Raw genomic sequence first — 26327 nt, 5'->3', positions numbered from 1 at the left:
GGTATCTGCCAAACCCAGATTCGTCCGTGGTGAAGTGTGATTCATCACTCCAGAGAATGCGTTTCCACTGCTTCAGAGTCCAATGGCGACGAGCTTTACACCACTCCTGCTGATGCTTGGCATTGCCCAAACCGATCTTAGGCTTGTGTGTGGCTGTTCGGCCATGAAAACCTATTTTATAAAGCTTCCGATGAACAATTATTGTGCTGACGTTGCTTCCAGACGCAGTTTGGAACTCAGTAGTGAGTTGCAACCGAGGACAGACAATTTTTACGCGTTATGTGCTTCAGCACTCGGCGGTCCCATTCTGTGAGCTTGTGTGGCCTACCACTTCGTGGCTGAGCCATTGTTGCTTCTAGACGTTTCCACTTCACAATAACAACACTTACATTTGATCGGGGCAGCTCTAGCAGGGCAGAAATTTGACGTACTAACTTGATGGAAAGGTGGCATCCTATGACGGTGCCACGTTGAAAGTCACTGAGCTCTTCAGTAAGGCCATTCTACTGACAATGTTTGTCTATGGAGATCGCATGGCTGTGTGTGTAACGTGTGCGCTGGGAGTCGGGAAGCAAGTTCAGAGAGTGAATCATTTAATTAATAAATGAATGAAACAAAATACAAAACGCGAGCAACGCACAGACAGGAAACAGAAACAGAAACAATAACACCTGGGGAAGGAACCAAAGGGAGTGACATAAATAAGGCAGATAATCAAGGAGGTGATGGAGTCCAGGTGACAATGTGTTCGATTTTATACACCTCTCAGCAACGGGTGTGGCTGAAATAGCCGAATCCACTAATTTGGGGGGGTGTCCAGATGCTTTTGTTTGTATAGTGTGTCTGTCTGTACAGTATGTTTCACAGTTTTCTCCTATTTCCTGGTTGTGTGTGTGATATTGTGTGTGTACCAGACAGCTGTTACAAAACACAATGTCACAATATAGTACATCCTCACTCTGTGAGGTCTGGTCCCTGTCACTGTCAGTCCAGGAATGTAATTTTACCCATTATGTTAATCCCTGTTCTAGACCCTGTGAAGAAGTAAAACTGAATACACATCCGCAGCAGTTTACATGTCATCTCAGCTCCACTAGTAAACACAGTATTGGTGACTAAATCAGCGCTCAGTAAACCAGAACTGACGGCTGATTACTGCAACATGCCAGTGTTCATTTCATTAACAAAAAAGTGACAAAAATATTCGTCAAACACCAATTTTACAGTGGCAATTGATGAAACTTTAACTGACTAAATAGACCCAAAAAAGACTATAACTAAATACTTTTTTTTTCTTCATTTCAATTGACTAAAAGAAGATTATCTCTGTCACTGAAATCTGACTACTAAATGGACTGGACAAGAGCTTTTGGAGAGATTGAGAGCTTTTCAGTGATAAGCACAATTGATATTAGCAGCACAGATGCGCAGCACAGTTCTGTTCAGCAGTGGGAAGGATGGGCCACACTCGGCACACACAGCCTACATCAGCTGGTGAGCTGCGGGAGAGCAAGCGGTGCAGTGCGTGTGGGCAGACAGGCTCCGCTTCGACTCCTCGGATTATACACATTGTGCAGGCAACCCTCTTGCTTCCCCATAGCTAACCAGTCACCATCAGCCTTCTAGTTAGCTACCTTTTCGCTGGTTAAGAACCACAATCAGCTTTACAATTACATAGTGTTTAGTAGTAAAACAACAGTCTAGCTATATTTTTCTTTCCCTTGAGTCTAGAAAGGCAGTTTGAAATTGTAGTCTTGCTCAACCCTCCCAGTTTCCCCACTGGATTTCATAGCCAGGTTCTGTAGCCAACATAGCGAAGTCTCCCTGTTTTCCTCAAAGTAATTTGAGCCCTTAACGTTCAAAAGATATGACCCCAAATTCCGGCGCTACATTTTTTTTATTTCTATTGTGCATTGGCGGGCCGCATTTTACGTCCATAAAGCATATCACGGGCCGTTCTGAAACTAGGCTACTTGCGGACCGGACAGTTTGTTTAGGCTATACCTTGTTCAGTCATGTTACCTCATTAGCTAGCTACAATATAGCTAACAACCTGATGCACGTTCAGCTGGACACAACATTTTGGAACGTTCAGATAGAAATATGCTATGTAGAACAAACATGACTCTCTGACAAGTTGAATAAGGAATAACGTCGGCTCTATTCATATAATTTCTATCTGCAATGTTCGATAACGTTTTGCAACAATGTGGCAGCGGTGTCTGTGGAACGTTGATAACAATGGCAATGACGCAACCGAGTGACAGAGGTGCAACCCATACTACTTTGCCAAAATTCTGCAGCAACATCTGGTGATTGTGCTGCTCTCTCTCTATTTCTCTCGTTCTATCTTTCTCTCTCTCTCACTTTCTCTCGTTCTATCTTTCTCTCTCTCACTCTCTCTATTTCTCTCATTCTATCTTTCTCTCTCACTCTCTTTTTCTCTCGTTCTTTCTCTCTCTCTCGCCAGATAATTCTCAGATATTCTTATATACAGTATGTTTGTCATCTGTCTGCTGTTGGGAAGAGAATAGGATGTTATGCAGAAGAATAAAATTGGTAGGACAAGGCAATGTATGTTTGTGCATATGGAAGACAGTGATTTATTTTTGCTATAGGTTAATGAGTCAATAAAAATGTGATGTGACTAAAATATGACTAATTCAAAATTCAAAAGCACTCGCGCATCATTTTTTGCAGGTGCATGGTAACAGTTTAATAAAATGAGGAAAGGGAAGGAACCCGCACACTGCTCTTTAATAAGCTTTACGTATCGGCCTCACGGCCTTCGTCAGGGCTTTTCAAAGCTCTGATACGTAAAGCTTATTAAAGAGCAGTGTGCGGTTTCCTTCCTTTTTCTCACTCAAATATGACAAAAATGAAAGGGCATTTAGTTGACTGAAATGGACCACTGCTTCTGTCATTTTGACAATAACTAGATTAAATCATTATTCAAAAGACATAAATGTGAGTAAGACTTAATGATATTTTGGACTAGACTAAATATATATATTTTTTTTTTACAAATTTAAGACTACAACATATGAGAAGAGCACCAGCAGACATCCCCATTTCAGAGCACTTTTTTTCTTTGTATGTTTTTACGAGTTAGAGTTCCGTTGCTTTCACCAACAGGCCTAAACACAAATGTGTTTTGTGTTAATATTGCTGATATTCTCTTTCAAAGGTCATAGGCTCAGAGGCATATGCGTAGTGTATGATAGAGGTCTAGTGTAGGTTTGTGTAGTTGAGTGGATTCTATAGGTTTAGTATGGTTTGGTGTGTCTGACTGTGTGTGTCCTCTTCTGTCTGTCAGTGCTCAGAGACCCAGAGGCTACTGAACATCGCCAGAGAGCTCCTTCACACTGAGGAGGCCTACGTCAAGAGACTCAACCTCCTGGACCAGGTACACACACACACACACGTATGGGTTGGGAGATACACCGCTGGTCTTCCTATCATAGTAGAGACGTTTTAATGATTTGTTGTTGAGGGTGACAGTCACGTAGAGTTGAAGTCGGAAGTTTACATACACCTCAGCCAAATACATTTAAACTTAGTTTTTCACAATTCCTGACATTTAATCCAAGTAAAAATGCCCTGTCTTAGGTCAGTTTGGATCACCACTTTATTTTAAGAATGTGAAATGTCAGAATAATAGTAGAGAGAATGATTTATTTCAGCTTTTATTTATTTCATCACATTCCGAGTGGGTCAGAAGTTTGCATACACTCAATTAGTATTTGGTAGCTTTCCCTTTAAATTGTTTAACTTGGGTCAAACGTTTTGGGTAGCCTTCCACAATAAGTTGGGTGAATTTTGGCCCATTCCTCCTGACAGAGCTGGTGTAACTGAGTTAGGTTTGTAGGCCTCCTTTCTCGCACACGCTTTTTCAGTTCTTCCCACAAATTTTCTATGGGATTGAGGTCAGGGCTTTGTGATGGCCACTCCAATACCTTGACTTTGTTGTCCTTAAGCCATTTTGCCACAACTTTGCTTGGGGTCATTGTCCATTTGGAAGACCCATTTGCGACCAAGCTTTAACTTCCTGACTGATGTCTTGAGATGTTGCTTCAATATATCCACATCATTTTCTTTCCTCATGGTGCCATCTATTTTGTGAAGTGCACCAGTCCCTCCTGCAGCAAAGCACCCCCACCACATGATGCTGCCACCCCCTGTGTTTCACGGTTGGGATGGTGTTCTTCGGCTTGCAAGCCTCCCCCGTTTTCCTCCAAACATAACGATGGTCATTATGGCCAAACAGTTCTATTTTTGTTTCATCAGACCAGAGGACATTTCTCCAAAAAGTACGATCTTTGTCCCCATGTGCAGTTGCAAACCGTAGTCTGGCTTTTTTATGGCAGTTTTGGAGCAGTGGCTTCTTCCTTGCTGAGCGGTCTTTCAGGTTATGTCGATATAGGACTCGTTTTACTGTGGATATAGATACTTTTGTACCTGTTTCCTCCAGCATCTTCACAAGGTCCTTTGCTGTTGTTCTGGGATTGATTAGCAGTTTTCACACCAAAGTACGTTCATCTCTAGGAGACAGAACGCATCTCCTTCCTGAGCGGTATGACAGCTGCGTGGCTCCATGGTGTTTACACTTCCGTACTATTGTTTGTACAGATGAACGTGGTACCTTCAGGCGTTTGGAAATTGCTCCCAAGGATGAACCAGACTTGTGGAGGTCTACAATTTTTTTCGGAGTTCTTGGCTGATTTCTTTTGATTTTCCCATGATGTCAAGCAAAGAGGCACTGAGTTTGAAGGTAGGCCTTGAAATACATCCACAGGTACACCTCCAACCGACTCAAATTATGTTAATTAGCCTATCAGAAGCTTCTAAAGCCATGACATCATTTTCTGGAATTTTCCAATCTATTTAAAGGCACAGTCAACTTAGTGTATGTAAACTTCTGACCCACTGGAATTGTGATACAGTGAATTATAAGTGAAATAATCTGTCTGTAAACAATTGTTGGAAAAATGACTTGTGTCATGCACAAAGTAGATGTCCTAACCGACTTGCCAAAACTATAGTTTGTTAATTAACAAGAAATTTGTGGAGTGGTTGAATAACAAGTTTTAATGACTCCAACCTAAGTGTATGTAAACTTATGACTTCAACTGTACATGATTACAGACAAAAGGCAGTAGGCTAACCTCGGAGCTGCTTCCTGTTTTTGTCAAGCTTCTGCTTCTTCACGGTGGTACCGGTTGCCATGGAAACACAGGTTCAAACAGGCCCGTGGTTGGTTGACTGACAGGAAGGTGAAAGGTCATGGACCTGGTGTTGTTGAGAGATATTAGGTCAAAGAGCCCATGGTTTGTTTTATCATTTATAGTTATGTAGTAAGTAAAGTTTCTGTTTGTTTAATATGTTAATCATTTCTACCATTACTTTCCTGTTGTCTGCAGGTATTTTGCACTAAGCTGACAGAAGCTGGATTCCCTCAGGAGGTGATAACAGGGATCTTCTCCAACATCTCCTCCATCTACTGCTTCCACCACAAGTTCCTTCTCCCTGAGCTCAAGACACGCATCACTGGAGAATGGTGAGGAGACCAGGGCCAATGTTGCAGTAGGGTTTCAATAACATTCTATTAGCATTAGCAGTAGTAAGACTCCCTGTGTAATAGGGTTTCAATAACATTCTATTAGCATTAGCAGTAGTAAGACTCCCTGTGTAATAGGATGCTTAGTTTTCCACAAACAGTCATGTGACGTTATGTTTCAGATCTGTCTGTCTGTCTGTCTGTCTGTCTGTCTGTCTGTTTCTCTCTCTGTTTCAAATCAAATGTATTTATATAGCCCGTCTTAGATCAGCTGATATCTCAAAGTGCTGTACAGAAACCCAGCCTAAAACAGGTGCAGAATTACGGTGGCTAGGAAAAACTCCCTAGAAAGGCCAAACCTAGGAAGAAACCTAGAGAGGAACCAGACTATGAGGGGTGGCCAGTCCTCTTCTGGCTGTGCCGGGTGGAGATTATAACAGAACATGGCCAAGATGTTCAAATTTTCATAAATGACCAGCATGGTCAAATAATAATAATCACAGTAGTTGTCGAGGGTGCAACAAGTCAGCACCTCAGGAGTAAATGTCAGTTGGCTTTTCATAGCCGTTCATTGAGAGTAACTCTACCGCTCCTGCTGTCTCTAGAGAGTTGAAAACAGCAGGTCTGGGACAGGAAGCACGTCCGTTGAACAGGTCAGGGTTCCATAGCCTGACCATTGTTTCTCTGTGTATCTCTCTCTCTCTCTCTCTTTGTATTGCTCTCTCTCTCTCATTACTCGATAGTGATAATGTGTGCAGTGAGTGTGTGTGCAGTCAGTGTGTGTGTTGGCCGCGGAACTATGACAGCTGGGTTGCAGTGGGGGGTTGTTGCTGGGCAGTGGGGTGTGTGTGTGAGTGCGTGCCGGGCTGGTAGAATGGGGGCTTTATCCGCTTGTCTTCATCTGCAGGGTGTGTGTGTGCCAACGCCAGTCTCTCTCTGGAGATTATTGAGTCCTTCAGAAATTATGTAGAGGGATTCCACCTGTTGCATTCTGCACACATTATATACGGTGTTCACCCATAAAATGAGTCATTCATTCAAGGTTTATACAAATTCCGCTAGAAAAACAATAGTCCAAACCCCATATCTCTACCATATATGGTTCAAAGGTTATGGACGATTTACTGTAAGAACATAGCATGTTTAGAGTGAATGGAATATCATTACAGGCATGATCAACAAGTGGTCACTGTTGTATAGAACTAACTAACAAGCTAACTAATTGGCTGCAGGTTGTGAAAATAAAGGCTTTTTCGAAATGAAATCCACTGAACACAAAACTATACTCAACAAAAATATAAACACCACATGTAAAGTGTTGGTCCCATGTTTCATGAGCTGAAATAAAAGATCCCAGAAATTTCCATACGCTCTGTAAGCGTATTTCTCTCAAATTTTGCGCACACATTTGTTTACATCCCTGTCAGTGAGCATTTTCCTTTGCCAAGATAATCTGTCCACCTGACAGATGTGGCATATCAAAAAGCTGATTAAACAGTATGATCATTACACGAGTGCACCTTGTGCTGGGACAAAAGTATGTGGACACCTGCTCATCAAACATCTCATTCCAAAATCATGGAGTTGTTCCCCCTTTGCTGCTATAACAGCCTCCACATTTTTGGTAAGGCTTTCCTCGAGATGTTGTGGGGACTTGCTTCTGTTCAGCCACAAGAGCGTTAGTGAGGTCGGGCACTGATGTTGGGTGATTAGGCCTGGCTCACAGTCGGCGTTCTAATTCATCTCAAAGATGTTTGAGGGGGTTGAGATCAGGGCTATGTGCAGGCCAGTCAAGTTGTTCCACACCGAACTCGACAAACCGTTTCAGTATGGACCTTGCTTTGTGCACGGGGGCATTGTCTTGCTGAAAAAGCCAAACTATTGCCACAAAGTTGGAAGTACAGAATTGTCATTGTATGCTGTAGCGATTTCCCTTCACTGGAACTAAGAGGCCTAGCCCGAACCATGAAAAACAGCCCCTGACCATTATTCCTCCACCTAACTTTACAGTTGGCACTATGCATTGGGGCAGGTAGCGTTCTCCTGGCATCCACCAAACCCAGAGTTGTCCATCGGACTGCCAGATGGTGAAGCGTGATTCATCACTCCAGAGAACGTGTTTCTACTGCTCCAGAGTCCACTGGCGGCGAGCTTTACACCACTCCAGCCAACACTTGGCATTGTGCATGGTGACCTTAGGCTTGTGTGTAGCTGCTCGGCCATGAAAACCCATTTCATGAAGCTCCCGACGAACAGTTCTTGTGCTGACGTTGCTTCCAGAGGCAGTTTGGAACTCGGTAGTGAGTGTTGCAACCTGAGGACAGACGTTTTTTTTACACGCTTCAGCACATACAATCTACTTGCAGTGAAGCGGCTCAACATTTACATGTATATGTACAGTATCTTTCAACTATGCTGTGATGTTTAAAATAGATTTAAATCTATCTAATCGAATGGAATCCACAGATTGCGAGTGGAAGATACACACTTTTACTAATAGTATTAGTAATTGACTGACCAGGTCTCTCCAGATCTCCCAGCAATGCTATTTCTAGTGTCAATTTTAGATTAATGTTATGCTTTTTCAGCCTTTCCTGAACCTGAGACCAGAAACAGGCTACCTGAGGGCAATACCAAAACAATTGATTCTGTATCCTCACAACAAAATCTGCAGAGCTGCGATGACTGTATGCCCCAAATATTCAACATTCTGTTGGTGGCAAGAATTCTGGACAAGAATTTTAGCTGAAAAGCACGAAGTCTTGAATCTTGCGTTGTTTTATATGTAGACTCATACACCTATCAAGGCACAAAGGCGAGACCCAGATGCAGACACAGGAGGCAGATGGTTGGAGACTTACAATGTTTATTAATCCAAAGGGGTAGGCAAGAGAATGGTCGTGGACAGGAAAAAAGGTAAAAACCAGATCAGAGTCCAAACGGTACTGAAGGGCAGGCAGAATCAAGGTCAGGGCAGCAAGGTCAGGCAGGCAGGAAAGTAGTCCAGAGTCAGGCAGGGGTCAGGACAGAGAAGGACTATAAAAAGAGAAAAGAAAACACGTACGGGAAAAACACGCTTGTTGACTTGCCTTAACATACAAGACGAACTGGCACAGAGAGACAGGAAACAGGGAAAAACACGCTGGTTGACTTGCCTTAACATACAAGACGAACTGGCACAGAGAGACAGGAAACAGGGAAAAACACGCTTGTTGACTTGCCTTAACATACAAGACGAACTGGCACAGAGAGACAGGAAACAGGGAAAAACACAGCTGGTTGACTTGCCTTAACATACAAGACGAACTGGCACAGAGAGACAGGAAACAGGGAGAAACACGCTGGTTGACTTGCCTTAACATACAAGACGAACTGGCACAGAGAGACAGGAAACAGGGAGAAACACGCTGGTTGACTTGCCTTAACATACAAGACGAACTGGCACAGAGAGACAGGGAACAGGGAAAAACACACTGGTTGACTTGCCTTAACATACAAGACGAACTGGCACAGAGAGACAGCAAACAGGGATAAATACACTGGGACAATAAGCGACACCTGGAGGGGGTGGAGACAATCCCAGGAACAGTTGAAAAAGATCAGGGCGTGACAACACCCTGTGCCATGGTTTCGGTTCCCTACCTCCTGAGCTTTTGTTGCTCCTAGACGTTTCCACTTCACGATAACAACACTTACAGTTGACTGGGGCGGCTCTAGCAGGGCAGAAATTGGAGGAACTGACCTGTTGGAAAGGTGGCATCCTATGACAGTGCCACTTTGAAAGTCACTGAGCTCTTCAGTAAGGTCAATGCTACTGCCAATGTTTGTCTATGGAGATTGCATGGCGGTGTGCTCGATTTTATACAACTGTCAGCAATGGGTGTGGCTGAAATAGCTGAATCCACTAATTTGAAGGGGTGTCTACATACTTTGTATATATAGTGTATATTAAGGTTATAACATTGTAGAGAACAATCTAATGATTAATTATATGTTATTTATAATGACATAGAGCAAAGAAAACAAGGTGTTTACATTAATTTCATTGCAGCATCTTGAATTCGCCTGTTTTTCTCTACATTGTACAGCAGTGAGTGGATGCTCTACTTTATACAGTACATGTACTGTAGCTTACTATTTCCTGAATTACAGATTCTACATTTTACATTGAATGAAATGTGTACTCTAGGTATACTGTAAGTACATTGCAACATATGTGTTCAGAGTACATACACACATGAAAATCTACCATGAGAGTTTTGAGCGTTGACTTAGTTTTAAGCCGTGTGTGTGTTTTCTGTGTGTTAGGGACTCAAACCCGCGTATAGGAGATATCCTCCAGAAGCTGGCTCCCTTTATGAAGATGTACGGAGAGTACGTGAAGAACTTTGACCGTGCTATGGACCTGGTCAACACCTGGAGCCAACGGTCATCACAGTTCAAGAGTGTGGTCCAGAATATACAAGTAAGTGTGTGTGCGTGTGTCCGTGAGTGCACCTGTGTGTGCGTGTATCAGTGGAGGCTGCTGAGGGGAGGACGGCTCATAATAATGGCTGGAACGGAGCGAATGGAATGGCATTAGACACAAGGAAACCATGTTTGATGTATTTGATACCATTCCACTGATTCTGCTCCAGCCATTACCACCAGCCTGTCCTCCCGTCCTGTGTATGAATGGTAAAGTATGTCTTTGTTATCGCTGCACTGTGTGTTGTGTACCTACAGTACAGTAGGCCTGTTAACAGTACTGTGTGTGTACTATCTGTACAGAAGCAGGATGTGTGTGGGAACCTGACTCTTCAGCACCACATGTTGGAGCCTGTTCAGAGGATCCCTCGCTATGAGCTCCTGCTCAAGGACTATCTGAAGAAACTGCCTGACGATGCACTGGACAGGAAAGACACAGAGAGTACGTCTGTTTGTCTGTCTGCCTGTCTGTCTGTGTCCGTTTGTCCTTCTGTTTTTCTGTTTGTCTGTCTAGGTTTATCTGTCTGTTCCTCACTAACCTTCCTAAACTAGGGCCCATCACAAGCTCCATGTCTTGTGACCTTACTATAACCTTGTACTGTACATTGTCCTTGTTTGAAGTAGTGTCTAGGTAAAGCCTGCATAACCCGGTGTTGTGGGTTAGTAGTCTGTCTCAGTGAGGCCCTGCTCTCCTAGGCCTGGTCATGTAGAGGGGAAAGTCAGCTCTGTTTATGTAGTTTGTGATTAAGATGGCTGCTGCAGGTGCACTCCCACATCAGTGCTCTGCTCCTCTGGCTTACAGTCACTTTAATGCAGTGTGTGTGTGTGTGTGTGTGTGTGTGTGTGTGTGTGTGTGTGTGTGTGTGTGTGTGTGTGTGTGTGTGTGTGTGTGTGTGTGTGTGTGTGTGTGTGTGTGTGTGTGTGTGTGTGTGTGTGTGTGTGTGTGTGTGTGTGTGTGTGTGTGTGCGCGCGCGTGTTCATTTAATGGAGAATGTGTGTGTCTTTGATGTTGGGTAATGTACATGAATGGTATGTGAGGCCAAACACTTTATCTCCCTGTCTGTGTAACACAAACACACACTGTTTGAGGTGTTTGATGTGTGGTAATTTACAATAGGCCCGTAGTCTGATGATGCACAGGCTGGCTGCAGTGAAAGGTTGGACCCTAGCCGATTTCTAACAGAGTATTCAGTTGAGTGTTTTGCTAAATGTAGGTCTGATGCATAGTTATGTAGAGGTTCTGCAGACAGGTCTAACAGTCTGTCTGTGTGTGTGTGTGTGTTTTACAGAGGCATTGGAGCTCATATCCACAGCGGCCAACCACTCCAATGCTGCCATCAGGAAAATGGTACAATTCTACTTTCTTCTGTTTGGAATCCTCTCTGTTCCCTCCCTCTCCATCACTTTGAAACACCCTGTCTCTCCATCTCTCTCTGACATGCATCTTACTTTTTATGGTTTTCAAGGTGATGGTGCTGTAGCTCACAACAGTGTAGGAAGGAAGGAAGGAAGGAAGGAAGGAAGGAAGGAAGGAAGGAAGGAAGGAAGGAAGGAAGGAAGGAAGGAAGGAAGGAAGGAAGGAAGGAGAGAGAGCAAGGGAGGGAGAGAATTAGGGAGGTATGAAGGGAAGAAGGGAGGTTGTGAGGGCCCTGGTTGGTTTAGTACAGACAGGAAGTTGCTGTTTCCTGCCACTAGTTTTACAGTCTGCAGAAGAGTGACAGCTGTCTCTGACACACACACACACAGTCCCACTTCTGCCCCCTGGTGTGGCTTGTCCTCTAGCGCGTCTAATGCGGCCTCAACCGTTTAAGTTCAATAGCTTCCTGTGTTTTAGGCTCCACTGACTTATATTTATGCATCGTTTTATCTTGTTCTATCTGCTCTCTGTGTGTTTTTCATCTATGGTGTTCCTCAGGAGAAGATGAACAAACTGCTGGAGGTCTATGAGAGACTGGGGGGAGAGGAGGACATTGTGAACCCAGCCAACGAACTCATCAAGGAGGGACACATCAAGAAGATGTCTGCCAAGAATGGGACGGCCCAGGACCGATACCTCTATCTGGTGAGTGGCAGGAGGAGCTGGAATGAAGAACATGTGTAGGAATGGGATTACTATATGTGACCGACCTCCTCGATTCGGTCTTATGTAGCAACATTTGAAAATGTGTTTTTTACATTGGATAAAAGTAGAGACTCATAGCTAGAAAATGGTATATCATATACTGCAGTTGAGGAACAATGGGAAAGTAATTCTGCTTTGAAAGTAGATAAACTTGTAACACCACTTTTGAGAAAATGGCCCTTGAATGTTTTTGGTACACCAACTGGAGAGCTCTTCTTTGTCTACACCCATTCAGCATCGTTCACACCCTCTTAAGCCTTAGATATCTATCTCTTTAAGGATTCACATGTGAGGCCATGTGGTAAACACACGCTATATCAAATAAATGTTTATTTGTCACATATATAGCATACAGAAGGTGTAAATAGTACAGTGAAGTGGTTACGTCCATAGTAGCAATATCAAAAACAGAAAGTGTCCAGATTAAAATCTGTTATAAATATGTGAAGGAAATGCTATAACCTCCCCCCAGCCACATCTAGCTAAGTGGATTGGTCACTATTGTCTAGACATGTACACATGTTCATGAAATACAATACATGGCCATAATCACCCCCAGACACACCTGGCTAATTTGATGGGTCATATAAGGATCCGGCCGAAGTGGAGTCTTTTTGTTTAGACATGTAGCTAGCTAGGTAGCTTGCTAGCTAAACAATGAACTGGCATTACTGGCATAATCCCAACTCACAATACTACCAATACAAACATTGGTAGTATCAATCTGCAGGTAGCTAAAGCTAACAAACTAGGTTCAATGTTAGCTAGCTAACATTAGGCTATAACTAACAATGCAAATGGTTTCTGATTCGAATAATTTTACTACACAAAAGCTAACGTTTGCTAGCTAACTAACAGTATGCTTTAACTAAAAATGACTTTCTGCCTTAATTAGAAACTTATATCTGCAAATATATCTAAACTCTTACCCGTATTAAAACTTCACGGCAGACTGGAACCATTTAACTCTGTTTTGTTTATAGCTACATCTTGTTTGGGCAGCATTGTGTCAAGTCACTCCAGTTCACCCTGACTGGTTCACACTGACCGTGGCATCATTTTTTCTAACTGATCTGTCGATAGTGCCTGCTAAATTCAGGACATCAATGTTGTTGAGAAAAGTAGCAAAACTTTACTAGTTCTTGAAGGCTAACGTTATATCTTTCAAAAACGGTGTGGTAGAAAGGACTGTCAACACATATTGAACAGATCATGTTATCGACAGATGCATGCTACATGGCAGACCAATCCACACTCATCTCCCGGCATGTCCAGCCCATCCATTATCTCAGCCAATCATGGCTAGCGGGAAAGTTCCTGTATTTTTCTGTGGCAAAACTAACTAAGCTCGTAATTTAACAATTTTATTCGTATTTATGGATGGGGTACATGTTTGTTATAAATGCACATGAAAGTTCACATGTTCCAGAAGGCATTCCTACCAAAAAACGCATTTTGATTTAAAAAAAATATGTTTACGTTCAAATGCCGCTCCTGTGAGGTAGTGACGTGCGACACACGCCTAGTTTCCTGGAGCTATTCACATATCAAAGTGTGTGTGTATTCATGTGTTTATTATATTTATCTGTTTCCCCCTCTCTCGCTCTCTGTGTCTCTGTGCTGCAGTTTAATAACATGGTGCTGTACTGCGTTCCCAAGCTGAGGTTGATGGGGCAGAAGTTCAGTGTGAGAGAGAGGATCGACATCGCTGGGATGGAGATCAGGAAGGAGGTAATGGAAGCAAGGATACAACAAATGCAACCTAGCTTCCTTTTCTGCTGAACACCAGATGTGGAAACTCCGCTCAGGCGTATTTTCACGCCTGCTACGTTAGGTTAGAGGTAAAGTGACACTGTTCTCCTCTGTGTCTTCAGGTTCAGGAGAATGTGAAGCAGAACCTCCCTCTCACGTTCGCCATCATCGGCAAGCAGCGCTCACTAGAGCTGCAGGCCAGGTAAGAACTATGGAGCGGTTACATGAGAGAACTGTAGAACTGTGCCTTTTGTAATGGGCCACAACATTTCAGGCACAGCTAGAATACATAGTAGTATTTATAGCTAGAGAGCCTTAATATTTGTGTTAAGTGTTTCAGTTATTACTGTTGTTGAAACCTTCCCTCTGCTTTTCAGCACGGCAGAGGAAAAGGAAGACTGGATACAGGTAAGAAATACCATCTTGACAGAAACACACTAACATGGAATGAGAGGTTTTGCAGAAGGATTTGTGCCCCCACAGTTTCAGTGTATTATGAACAGTATTAGTATTAGGGAGGCTTTCCTCCACACTGCCATTCTGTGAGTTGGGGAATTGTTTTCCTCTCATTATAGCTCATTTAGCCCATTAAAGCTGACTAAAGCTGATTAAAAAGGCTAATAGACTGGAGGGGAGGAGTGTGTGCCAAGCAGGGGGGCTGGGTATGTGGAAAGGACTGGAAGGACCATTCAGCAATCTGAAGGACACAGGGAATGTGTGGTGTCACAAGAGACTGAAGAGGGGGGAACAAAGATTGCACACACGTACATACACTGTCTATTTTATTCGCATATGAATACAGAGCTCATTATTTGCACACGTGCATATACACACACACACTCTCTGTCTTAGTGCGGTAGATAGTGCGGTCTCTGACGCAGACCACTGGGCTGGATCAGAGGTTTTGATGAATTTGGCCCTCTGATGTCATGTCAATGTATAGCAGGGTCAGTCCAGTCTACAGCCAGGCACAGTCTCTCTCTTTGTTCTCCTCTCTCCTACTCAGACAGTCTCTCTCTCTCTCTCTCTCTCTCTCTCTCTCTCTCTCTCTCTCTCTCTCTCTCTCTCTCTCTCTCTCTCTCTCTCTCTCTCTCTCTCAGGGCTTTATTAGCATGGGAAACATATGTTAACATTGCCAAAGCAAGTGAAGTAGATAATGAACAGAAGTGAAATAAACAATACAAATTAACAGTAAATTACACTCACAGAAGTTCCAAAAGAATTACGACATTTCAAGTGTCATATTATGTCTATATACAGTGTTGTAACTATGTGCAAATAGTTTAAGTACAAAAGGAAAAATATATAAACATAAATATGGGTTGTATTTACAATGTTGTTTGTTCTTCACTGGTTGCCCTTTTCTTGTGGCAAAAGGTCACAAATATTGCTGCTGTGATGGCACTCTGTGGTATTTCTCCTAGTAGATATGGGAGTTCTTTGTGGATCTGTGTAATCTGAGGGAAATATGTTTCTCTAATATGGTTGTACATTTGGCAGAAATTGAGGAAGTGCAGCTCAGTTTCCACCTCATTTTGTGGGCAGTGTGCACATAGCCTGTCTTCTCTTGAGAGCCAGGTCTGCCTACGGCGGCCTTTCTCAATAGCAAGACTATGCTCACTGAGTCTGTACATGGTCAAAGCTCTCCTTAAGTTTTGGTCAGTCACAGTGGTCAGGTATTCTGCCACTGTGTACTCTCTGTTTAGGGCCAAATAGCATTCTAGTTTGCTCAGTTTTTTTGGTTAATTCTTTCCAGTGTGTCAAGTAATTATCTTTTTGTTTTCTCATGATTTGGTTGGGTCTAATTGTGTTGCTGTCCTGGGGCTCTGTGGGGTCTTTTTGTGTTTGTGAACAGAGCCCCAGGACCAGCTTGCTTAGGGGACTCTTCTCCAGGTTAATCTCTCTTTAGGTGATGGCTTTGTAATGGAAGGTTTGGGAATCGCCTCCTTTTAGGTGGTTGTAGAATTTAACGGCTCTTTTCTGGATTTTGATAATTAGCAGGTATCGGCCTAATTCTGCTCTGTATGCATTATTTGGTGTTTTACGTTGTACACGGAGGATCTTTTTGCAGAATTCTGCATGCAGAGTCTCAATTTGGTGTTTGTCCCATTTTTAGGAATTCTTGGTTGGTGAGCGGACCCCAGACCTCACAACCATAAAGGGCAATGGGTTATATAACTGATTCAAGTATTTTAGCCAGATCCTAATTGTAATGTCAAATTTTATGTTCCTTTTGATGGCACAGAAGGCCCTTCTTGCCTTGTCACTCAGCTCGTTCACAGCTTTGTGGAAGTTACCTGTGGCGCTGATGTTTAGGTCTCTCTCGCTTTCGCTCTGTCTCCTGTAGATTGCCGTAGGAATGTTACTGTTGTAAAATCTGTTGCTTTACTTTTTGCCTCTGTCACTGCCTCTTGACTTTTATTATAAACCGGCGAAGAATATGATGACCGTATGTAACTACAGGCCTTTATAAAGCGTTCTATCCCTCTCTGTTCTCCTATTTCCCTCTCCCCCGTCCCTTCCACTCCCAGGTTATCCTGGCCACCATAGAGAGACACAAGCAGAACAGTGAGACCTTTAACAAAGCCTTCAACAGCTCCTTCTCCAGGGAGGAAGACCACCTGCCAGACTCACCGGTCAGTCTGCCTGCCTGCCTGCCTGTCTGTCTGACTGCCTGTCAGTCTGTCTGTCTAGCCATGAGTCAACCTGCACTATGAGTGTATATATATTCATATGAGAGCACTACAGCTTGGTCAGAGAGTGTATATATTCATATATATAGAGTGTGTACAGTACCAGTGAAAAGTTTGGATACACCTACTCATTCAAGGGTTTGTCTTCATTTTTACTATTTTCTACATTGTAGAATAATAGTGAAGACATCAAAAACTATGAAATAACACATTTGGAATCATGTAGCAACCAAAAACATAGTTAAACAAGATTTTAGATTCTTCAAAGTAGCCACCCTTTGCCTTGATGACAGCTTTGCACACTCTTGGCATTCTCTCAACCAGCATCATGAGGAAAGCTTTTCCAACAGTCTTGAAAGAGTTCCTCCATATGCTGAGCACTTGTTGGCTGCTTTTCCTACACTCTGCGGTCCAACTCATCCCAAACCATCTCAATTGGGTTGAGGTTTGGTGATTGTGGAGGCCAGGTCATCTGATGCAACACTCCATCACTCTCCTTCTTGGTCAAATAGCCCTTACACAGCCTGGAGGTGTGTTGGGTCATTGTCCTGTTGAAAAACAAATGATAGACCCACTAAGCCAAACCAGATGGGATGGCGTATCGCTGCAGAATGCTGTGGTTGTCATGCTGGTTAAGTGTGCCTTGAATTATAAATAAATCACTGACAGTGTCACCAGCAAAGCACCATCACACCTCTTCCTCCATGCTTCACGGTGGGAACCACACATGCGGAGATCATCCGTTCACCTATTCTGCGTCTCACAAAGACATCCAAAAATCTCACATTTGGACACATCAGACCAACGGACAGATTTCCACCAATTTAATGTCCATTGCTCGTGTTTCTTGGCACAAGCAAGTCTCTTCTTATTGGTGTCCTTTAGTGGTGGTTTCTTTAAAGAAATTCGACTATGAAGGTCTGATTCACACAGTCTCCTCTGAACAGTTGATGATGAGATGTGTCTGTTACTTGAACTCTGTGAAGCATTAATTTGGGCTACAATGTCTGAGGCTGGTAACTAATTAACTTATCCTCTGGGTCTTCCTTTCCTGTGGTGATCCTCATAAGAGCCAGTTTCATCATAGTGCTTGATGGTTTTTGCGACTGCACTTGAAGAAACTTTCAAAGTTCTTGACATTTTCCGTATTGACTGACCTTCCTGCCTTAAAGTAATGATGGCCTGTCATTTCTCTTTGCTTATTTGAGCTGTTCTTGCCATAATACGGAATTGGTATTTTACCAAATAGGGCTATCTTCTGTATACCACCCCTACCTTGTCACAACACAACTGATTGGCTCAAATGCATTAGGAAGGAAATAAATTCCACAAATTAACTTTTAAACAAGGCACACCTGTTAATTGAAATGCATTCCAGATGACTACCTCATGAAGCTGGTTGAGAGAATGCCAAGAGTGTGCGACGCTGTCATCAAGGCAAAAGGTGGCTACTTTGAAGAATCTCAACTATAAAATATATTTTAATTTGTTTAAAACTTTTTTGGTTACTACATGATTCCATATGTGTTATTTCATAGTTTTGATGTCTTCACTATTATTCTACAATGTAGAAAATAGTAAAAATAAAGAAAAACCTTGGAATGTAGGTGTGTCCAAACTTTTGACTGGTACTGTATATGTTAAACTTTTTTGAGTTGGCAAACAAACTGAAAGGGTGCACACTGTCAGTGTGTTGTTTGAACAGATATAAAGCCAAGGTAGGTGATTTACTGCCAACTGCAGTTGTGGAATATTTCCTCGTGAGTATAATTAATTGGCCAAACCCTCCTGGTGACGTCGATGGAATGATGTGATTCTTAACCTATAGGAAGTCCCACTAGTTAACTATTTCAAAATTGTGAAAGTCCTCAATGGCGCTGCCCATACTAAGATGGGAGATTCCTCTATCTATCTGTATGACTGACCCACTATGGACCTGGACCTGGACACAGGCCAAACTAGAAACACATAACAGACTACTGTCTTTCTCTCAGGCGTGGCTGCCATCTAGTGGGAGTAAACACACACTGCAGCTTTAAGGGATATTCAGTGGCGTTGTTCTCATTCTCTGGCAATGTGGGAGAATGCTTTGTTAGTGATATGTTGTCACCTGACATGAAGTGCTATCCGTGTAATAACAAGGGGTGTACTTTCAATGTAACTCATACATCTCTCCCAGGGTTAAATATGTCACTCTGATCCTGTATTCATGTTCTTCTCTCCTCAGGGTCCCTGGAGCACCACATCCATAGACTCAGACAGTGAAAGACTGCATGAAAGGGTAGGTGTCAAAAGTCAGATTACAATACATTTCCTCCGGCCCCTATTACCTTTTGTGTGATGTTATGGACTCAGCTTTGGATTTCAAGACCATTGATCTCTCTTTGCTACAGCGTCAATGACATCGCCCAACATAATACTAGAACCCATACAATGGGAAATAGAATGGGAATACATTGTACCATGAATGTCTGTCTGAGTTCATAACAAGAAGTACATTGATCTCTCCTATTCTAAAGCCTGATTGTCTGTCAGTCGGGTATTACAATGGCAGGGGATCTATAATCCACACAGTAGTCTGCAGATAGGTATAATAGTAGGCAGTCTTCTCAATAACATCACTATCTCACTCTCTAGTAGCAGTGAGAGGTGTCTGTGGAAAGATGAGACACGATCAGGGGGTACATTTCACATTCCCTTCCACAATGCATCTGCGCTAAAGGGCTGGCGGCTGAAAGAGAAACGGGAGCGGCTTTGATTTCCATTTTTCTGTTATAGAGGAGAGAAAGAATATGGAGATAATATAGCGAGAAAATGGAGTGTGGAAATGGCAAGATAGAAAGGAAATAGTCCCCTTCACCCAACTATTTCAGGATTACTTAGGCAATACGAAGATGCATTGAGATAAGATGACCTTGTGATTGGACAGATTTTGATACGCTGTTTGTTTCTCTGTTTTTCAGAAAAGTTCCAAGAAGAAGGAGAAGGAGAAGCAGACATGTAAAGGCTGCAACGAAAGCTTCAACTTCACCAAGCGCAAACACCACTGCAAAGCCTGTGGAGCGGTGAGCACAGAGAGAAGGAGCAGGGTGGGGGCGGGGCAGTTAGTGCCAGTATGCTGCATTTTCGCCGGTGGATGTCTTGTATGATTGATTTTCAGTTGTCTAAATATCTTTCTCTCCCTCCATTCCTCATTCTCTCTTTCCCTCCCTCTGCAGGCCATCTGTGGTAAATGCTCTAAGATGTTGGAGAACAAGGCGTGTCGACTGTGTCCTGAATGCTTTGAGACGAGCCAAGTCCCTGAAGGGCCTGCAGGGGCCCCAGGAGAGCTGAAGAGGAAAGCTACAGCCGAGGTGAGGACCGACTGACTCTCAGCTTATAGAATACAATAGAAAATAGTAGAATATAACTTCATTTAAATGAAGCTTCCCCTCACAAATATCATAAGACAATCACACATCATACTTACTGTATATGGCACAGTGTTGCTGAGAAGCTAACATGGACAGGAAGGGGATGTGGTGTGTAAGACTCACCAGAGCAGATCTGAGGGGGGGGTTGGAGTATAGAGGTTGGCAGCGGGCATATTGTTTCAGTGCCAGCCTCTGGAGAGAGCAGAACAATCCTGTTAGTCACCCCAGCATGGCAGAGAAGACAGAGCCCTGCCCAGACAGCCCCACAGAGCATGGTGCACCTCTTTCAATCTCACACACGCACTATAGAGACAAAAAGTGGTACACACAGTCCGTAGTCTGCAGGGCTCAATAGGATTAATCTCTCAGTGTTTACCAGGAGTCAATATGAATTAGTGTTCAATAGAGGGCCTGTGCAGTGGGGCAGTAACAGTGGGGCTCCAGCACCACGTCAGTAACAGTGGGGCTCCAGCACCACGTCAGTAACAGTGGGGCTCCAGCACCACGTCAGTAACAGTGGGGCTCCAGCACCACGTCAGTAACAGTGGGGCTCCAGCCTCACGTCAGTAACAGTGGGGCTCCAGCACCACAACAGTGGGGCTCCAGCACCACGTCAGTAACAGTGGGGCTCCAGCACCACGTCAGTAACAGTGGGGCTCCAGCACCACAACAGTGGGGCTCCAGCACCACGTCAGTAACAGTGGGGCTCCAGCCTCACGTCAGTAACAGTGGGGCTCCAGCACCACAACAGTGGGGCTCCAGCACCACGTCAGTAACAGTGGGGCTCCAGCACCACGTCAGTAACAGTGGGGCTCCAGCACCACGTCAGTAACAGTGGGGCTCCAGCACCACGTCAGTAACAGTGGGGCTCCAGCACCACGTCAGTAACAGTGGGGCTCCATCACCACATCAGTAACAGTGGGGCTCCAGCACCACGTCAGTAACAGTGGGGCTCCAGCACCACGTCAGTAACAGTGGGGCTCCAGCACCACATCAGTAACAGTGGGGCTCCAGCACCACGTCAGTAACAGTGGGGCGCCAGCACCACGTCAGTAACAGTGGGGCGCCAGCACCACGTCAGTAACAGTGGGGCGCCAGCACCACGTCAGTAACAGTGGGGCTCCAGCACCACGTCAGTAACAGTGGGGCTCCAGCACCACATCAGTAACAGTGGGGCTCCAGCACCACAACAGTGGGGCTCCAGCCTCACGTCAGTAACAGTGGGGCTCCAGCACCACGTCAGTAACAGTGGGCCTCCAGCACCACGTCAGTAACAGTGGGGCTCCAGCACCACGTCAGTAACAGTGGGGCTCCAGCACCACGTCAGTAACAGTGGGGCTCCAGCACCACGTCAGTAACAGTGGGGCTCCAGCACCACGTCAGTAACAGTGGGGCTCCAGCACCACGTCAGTAACAGTGGGGCTCCAGCACCACGTCAGTAACAGTGGGGCTCCAGCACCACGTCAGTAACAGTGGGGCTCCAGCACCACGTCAGTAACAGTGGGGCTCCAGCACCACGTCAGTAACAGTGGGGCTCCAGCACCACGTCAGTAACAGTGGGGCTCCAGCACCACGTCAGTAACAGTGGGGCGCCAGCACCACGTCAGTAACAGTGGGGCGCCAGCACCACGTCAGTAACAGTGGGGCTCCAGCACCACGTCAGTAACAGTGGGGCTCCAGCACCACGTCAGTAACAGTGGGGCTCCAGCACCACGTCAGTAACAGTGGGGCGCCAGCACCACGTCAGTAACAGTGGGGCGCCAGCACCACGTCAGTAACAGTGGGGCGCCAGCACCACGTCAGTAACAGTGGGGCGCCAGCACCACGTCAGTAACAGTGGGGCTCCAGCACCACGTCAGTAACAGTGGGGCTCCAGCACCACGTCAGTAACAGTGGGGCTCCAGCACCACGTCAGTAACAGTGGGGCTCCAGCACCACGTCAGTAACAGTGGGGCTCCAGCACCACATCAGTAACAGTGGGGCTCCATCACCACGTCAGTAACAGTGGGGCTCCAGCACCACTGATCATCACTTTGAATTAAAAGTAGAGTAAATAGTGAAAGTGAGCTCCTGTTCCAAACATTGGTTTGTTAATGGGTTAAAAATAGAATGTATTTCTCTGAATATTATGTGAGTACTGGCTCCCACTGCAGTGGATCAACATTGGGATTGTGCCTTTAACTCTGCCTTCTGTGTGTGTTTCTGTCCCTCCAGAAGCAGGTGTCTCCGTCTCTATTGGGGGACAACTGTCTGCAGTGTGGCCAGCTGCAGGTGCAGGAGAAGGGCAAGAGCTGGACCAAGACCTGGGTGGCCGTCACCAAGACTGAACCTCTAGTGCTGTACCTGCAGACCAGCGGACAGGTAAGGGTTAACCTCACACACACCTGAGGGCCTCTCTCCTGAGGGCCTCTCTCCTGAGGGCCTCTCTCCTGAGGGCCTCTCCCCTGAGGGCCTCTCCCCTGAGGGCCTCTCTCCTGAGGGCCTCTCTCCTGAGGGCCTCTCTCCTGAGGGCCTCTCCCCTGAGGGCCTCTCTCCTGAGAGTCTCTCTCCTGAGGGCCTCTCTCCTGAGGGCCTCTCCCCTGAGGGCCTCTCCCCTGAGGGCCTCTCCCCTGAGGGCCTCTCTCCTGAGGGTCTCTCTCCTGAGGGTCTCTCCCCTGAGGGTCTCTCCCCTGAGGGCCTCTCCCTTGAGGGCCTCTCTCCTGAGGGCCTCTCCCCTGAGGGCCTCTCCCCTGAGGGCCTCTCCCCTGAGGGCCTTTCCCCTGAGGGTCTCTCCCCTGAGGGTCTCTCTCTTGAGGGTCACACCTGAGGGTATTTTTCGTCTGTCTGTCTGTCTGTCCGTCCGTCCGTCCGTCCGTCCGTCCGTCCGTCCGTCTGTCTGTGTCTTTGTACCACTGTCTTGTCTCCATGCCCAGGTCACATGTATAGACCTGTCTGTATGTGTGCTTTACCTTACATTAACATTTGAGTCATTTAGCAGACGAGCGACTTCCTTAGGTCATTCATCTTAAGATAGCTAGGTGGGACAACCACATGTCTCAGTCATAGTAAGTTCATTTTTCCTCACTAAAGTAGCTATCAGCAATCTTTTCACACCCTGTAATGTACAGCATGTTCCTACTGTCTGTACGCAAGGTGGAATTTGAACCAATGAAGGGATGAAAAAAACTGACCCTGTGTCTGTTGCTTGGGGAAACCTTTACCTACTTCTCCCCTCTCCTGAGGGTGCTTCACCAGTGTCCTTTACAGGATAGGTGCAGTGTGCAGGCATCTCCAGGCCTGAAAAACAGTCACTGTAGCCAGCTCTCCCCATTCCATTTTACAGACCAAAATCCCATCTCTGCAACAATCCCAGGCAGGCAGAAAACGGACATCCCCTGACAGAAGATTAGGATTAATGATTGTTAGCATTTAATAATTAGATAGAAACTGGGGAATGAGGAGGGGGAGAGGAGAGGAGAGAGATTATGCACGTGCCTTATGAAATACAATCTAGCCCCCTGCATTAAATGAGAGGAAATGCTTCCTCTTGATTCTGATTGGCCTGTTTGTTGTGTCTCTTCAGGACTCCCGTGGGGTACGGGCCATACCCCTCCCGGGGTTTGAGGTGAACATGGCAGCACCATCGGCAACAGAGAAGTCAGAGCTCAAACACGCGTTCCGGCTGAGTAACTCCCAGCAGGCTCTGCTGTTCAGCGCCCAGGATGCAGAGGTCCAGGACCAGTGGGTGGAGCTTCTCTCTAGAGCCGCCCGCGGGGAAACAACCACAGTCACGCCCGTCAGCCTGACGGAGCACAGGAAGAGCCAATAGGGAGGCTCCGTTGAGGCCACAGGACCCTCCCCCTCCTTCCCACCTCTCGCCCCCTCTCCTGTGGACAGAGCACACATTACTTGAATTCACTTTACCTTGGCACTTTTTATTTTGTTTTGTTTTCTTTGAAGGGAGGGAAGAATCCTCTCCTCTGCTGCCCTTGTCTCCACCAGACACACACACACATTCACACACAGACCCGCTCTTTCCCCGGCTCTCTCTATCTCTCTCGCTTACACACACACACATTCACACACAGACCCGCTCTTTCCCTGGCTCTCTCTATCTCTCTCGCTTACACACACACACATTCACACACAGACTCGCTCTTTCCCTGGCTCTCTCTATCTCTCTCGCTTACACACACACACATTCACACACAGACTCGCTCTTTCCCTGGCTCTCTCTATCTCTCTCGCTTACACACACACACATTCACACACAGACTCGCTCTTTCCCCGGCTCTCTCTATCTCTCTCGCTTACACACACACACATACACACACACACACACAACACATACACACGCACACAACACATACACACTTGTGCCACCAGTCCGACACCATTGTATGCGTGGTTACGTTTTATTTCTCTCAGTGTTCTCTGCAGTTCAAGAAGAACAGAAGACTCTTTGATTTAATGTTTTGTATTATAGCCGAAGGCATTTATAAGATGAATCCTGTATGATTTTATAAAACAATGAAGTTTGTTGTACATTGTGTGACTGTGTTGTGAAGCATTAACCCCTGTTGGTCTGTCTGTCTGTCTGTCTGTCTGTCTGTCTGTCTGTCTGTCTGTCTGTCTGTCTGTCTGTCTGTCTGTCTGTCTGTCTGTCTGTCTGTCTGTCTGTCTGTCTGTCTGTGTGTTCCTCCTGTGTTTTATTTCACTATTAGATGTTAGCGTATTGAACCCCAGACGCCACCTTTCCCCACCCCTGTGGTCCCAGTGCCAGCTCGGTGGTGGTTGTACAGTATGTATACTATATCGTGTCATTAGTATAAAGAGATCCATTTAACTTAAGAGACGTGAACGAACGCTTGTGGCTGGCCACCTGATGCTCCCACTATCAGCCCCCCAATTCCTCACAGCCCTCCCCCCAACACACACCCACCCTCACCCCACTATCAGCCCCCCAATTCCTCACAGCCCTCCCCCCAAACACTCCCACCCTCACCCCACTATCAGCCCCCCAACTCCTCACAGCCCTCCCCTCAAACACTGGGCTCTTTCCCTCCCTCCTCTCTCTATAAACTCTGCCCCCTTGGCCAGGAGAATATTCTAACACTTCCTGTTTCTACCGCTTACCTGCTTCGCCCCATCTGGTCATGTGATAGAAACCTTAGCAACGATACAAGTACTGTACGATTGTGCGTTCTGCCTTGCCCCCCTCTACCCCCAACCCCCCGGCACCAGCTTGTAAAGAACCAGAAGACTGTTTAGTCATCTCTATGTGCATGTATAAACTTACTCATATTTATATACCGTGCTCTGAAAACCCCAGCCCCTCTCTCCTCTCCTCTTTGTCGTACTGTAAAGTGAGCAGACTCAGTATTGCGTGTTTTAACCCTGGGTTGTGCACAATGGATAAGTAGTCAACACATCATCAATAAAGAGACATATGGCTCACTCAGTGTCATACTGTCCAACATGATCCTTTGAGTGTCATTTTGTGTTCTCAATTCTCCCTAAATTCTCCCTAAATTCTCTCTCAATTCTGCCTCAATTCTCCCTCAATTCTCTCTCAATTCTCCCTAAATTCTCTCTCAATTCTTCCTAAATTCTCTCTCAATTCTCTCATCTCTCTTTATTTATTTCATTCTCCTCTCTCCCACACAGACATACTTTGAGTTGTTGAAGACCTTGGCTCTGTAAATGGGTTTCTTTCTTCTGCTATTTCTATTCCCCAACTTAATGACAGTGTTTAATCCGGTATGAAAATTGGATCTCATGCAATGTTTGCCAAGTAGGTATATTGTTGTGGAAATTGTTACACAGGGACACTTAAATCAATCTTAAATTAATCATTGTTTATTGTCAGCGCGCTGGAGAGGTTCCAACAAACCTAATGCACCATAGTGAACGTCTGTCAGGAGCTCTGCTGGGGCAGTCCCAGCAGTTGTCTTATATACGGCTATACACAGACAAGTTATATTTGCATGATTTAGCATAATTCATTCATCATTACCGTTTTGTTTAATTCATGTGACCGACCAGTACTGGTTCATAACATGTAACAGACCAATACCTCACAAGGCTTCTTCTGAGATATCTATCGTTCTCAAAACACGGTCTGGTGCTACTGCCAAATTGCAGATACTGATAAGTGAAGATTCATTCAATCAGTCACTTGCATGAACATAGAAATTGGTTATTAGAACAGCACATGATTAGAAAACAGAAATTAGTTAAAAGAAAAGCACATGTATAACATTTCCATCACACACTAATAGATGAAGAGAAGTACTGAATGCTTACAAGCAAACAATGCATACTTGATGTAAGTGACTTCTAAT

At 45.1% G+C, this 26327-nt stretch overlaps 1 protein-coding gene across 1 annotated transcript in view; it reads left to right on the top strand.

Annotated features, from left to right (window-relative positions):
* The window catches only part of LOC106566610 (FYVE, RhoGEF and PH domain-containing protein 3), a 127921-nt gene extending 102456 nt beyond the window's left edge, over positions 1–25465 (top strand). Inside the window, exons 5-19 of the mRNA XM_014134788.3 lie at positions 3317–3406; positions 5421–5557; positions 9866–10022; positions 10328–10466; positions 11314–11372; positions 11940–12086; positions 13773–13877; positions 14021–14100; positions 14276–14306; positions 16430–16534; positions 18819–18872; positions 19555–19656; positions 19810–19944; positions 22219–22365; positions 23567–25465. Coding sequence (XP_013990263.2) covers positions 3317–3406; positions 5421–5557; positions 9866–10022; positions 10328–10466; positions 11314–11372; positions 11940–12086; positions 13773–13877; positions 14021–14100; positions 14276–14306; positions 16430–16534; positions 18819–18872; positions 19555–19656; positions 19810–19944; positions 22219–22365; positions 23567–23812 — 1734 coding nt within the window. The 3' untranslated portion in view covers positions 23813–25465. The remainder of the gene's footprint in view (positions 1–3316; positions 3407–5420; positions 5558–9865; positions 10023–10327; positions 10467–11313; positions 11373–11939; positions 12087–13772; positions 13878–14020; positions 14101–14275; positions 14307–16429; positions 16535–18818; positions 18873–19554; positions 19657–19809; positions 19945–22218; positions 22366–23566) is intronic.
* Positions 25466–26327: the final 862 nt, after the last annotated feature.

The sequence above is a fragment of the Salmo salar genome, chromosome 13, assembly GCF_965601325.2.
Source record: "Salmo salar chromosome 13, fSalSal1, whole genome shotgun sequence".
NCBI classification, from domain to species: Eukaryota; Metazoa; Chordata; class Actinopteri; order Salmoniformes; family Salmonidae; genus Salmo; species Salmo salar.
Note: the sequence above shows the minus strand (reverse complement) of the source record. Positions and strands in the feature narration are given on the sequence as shown.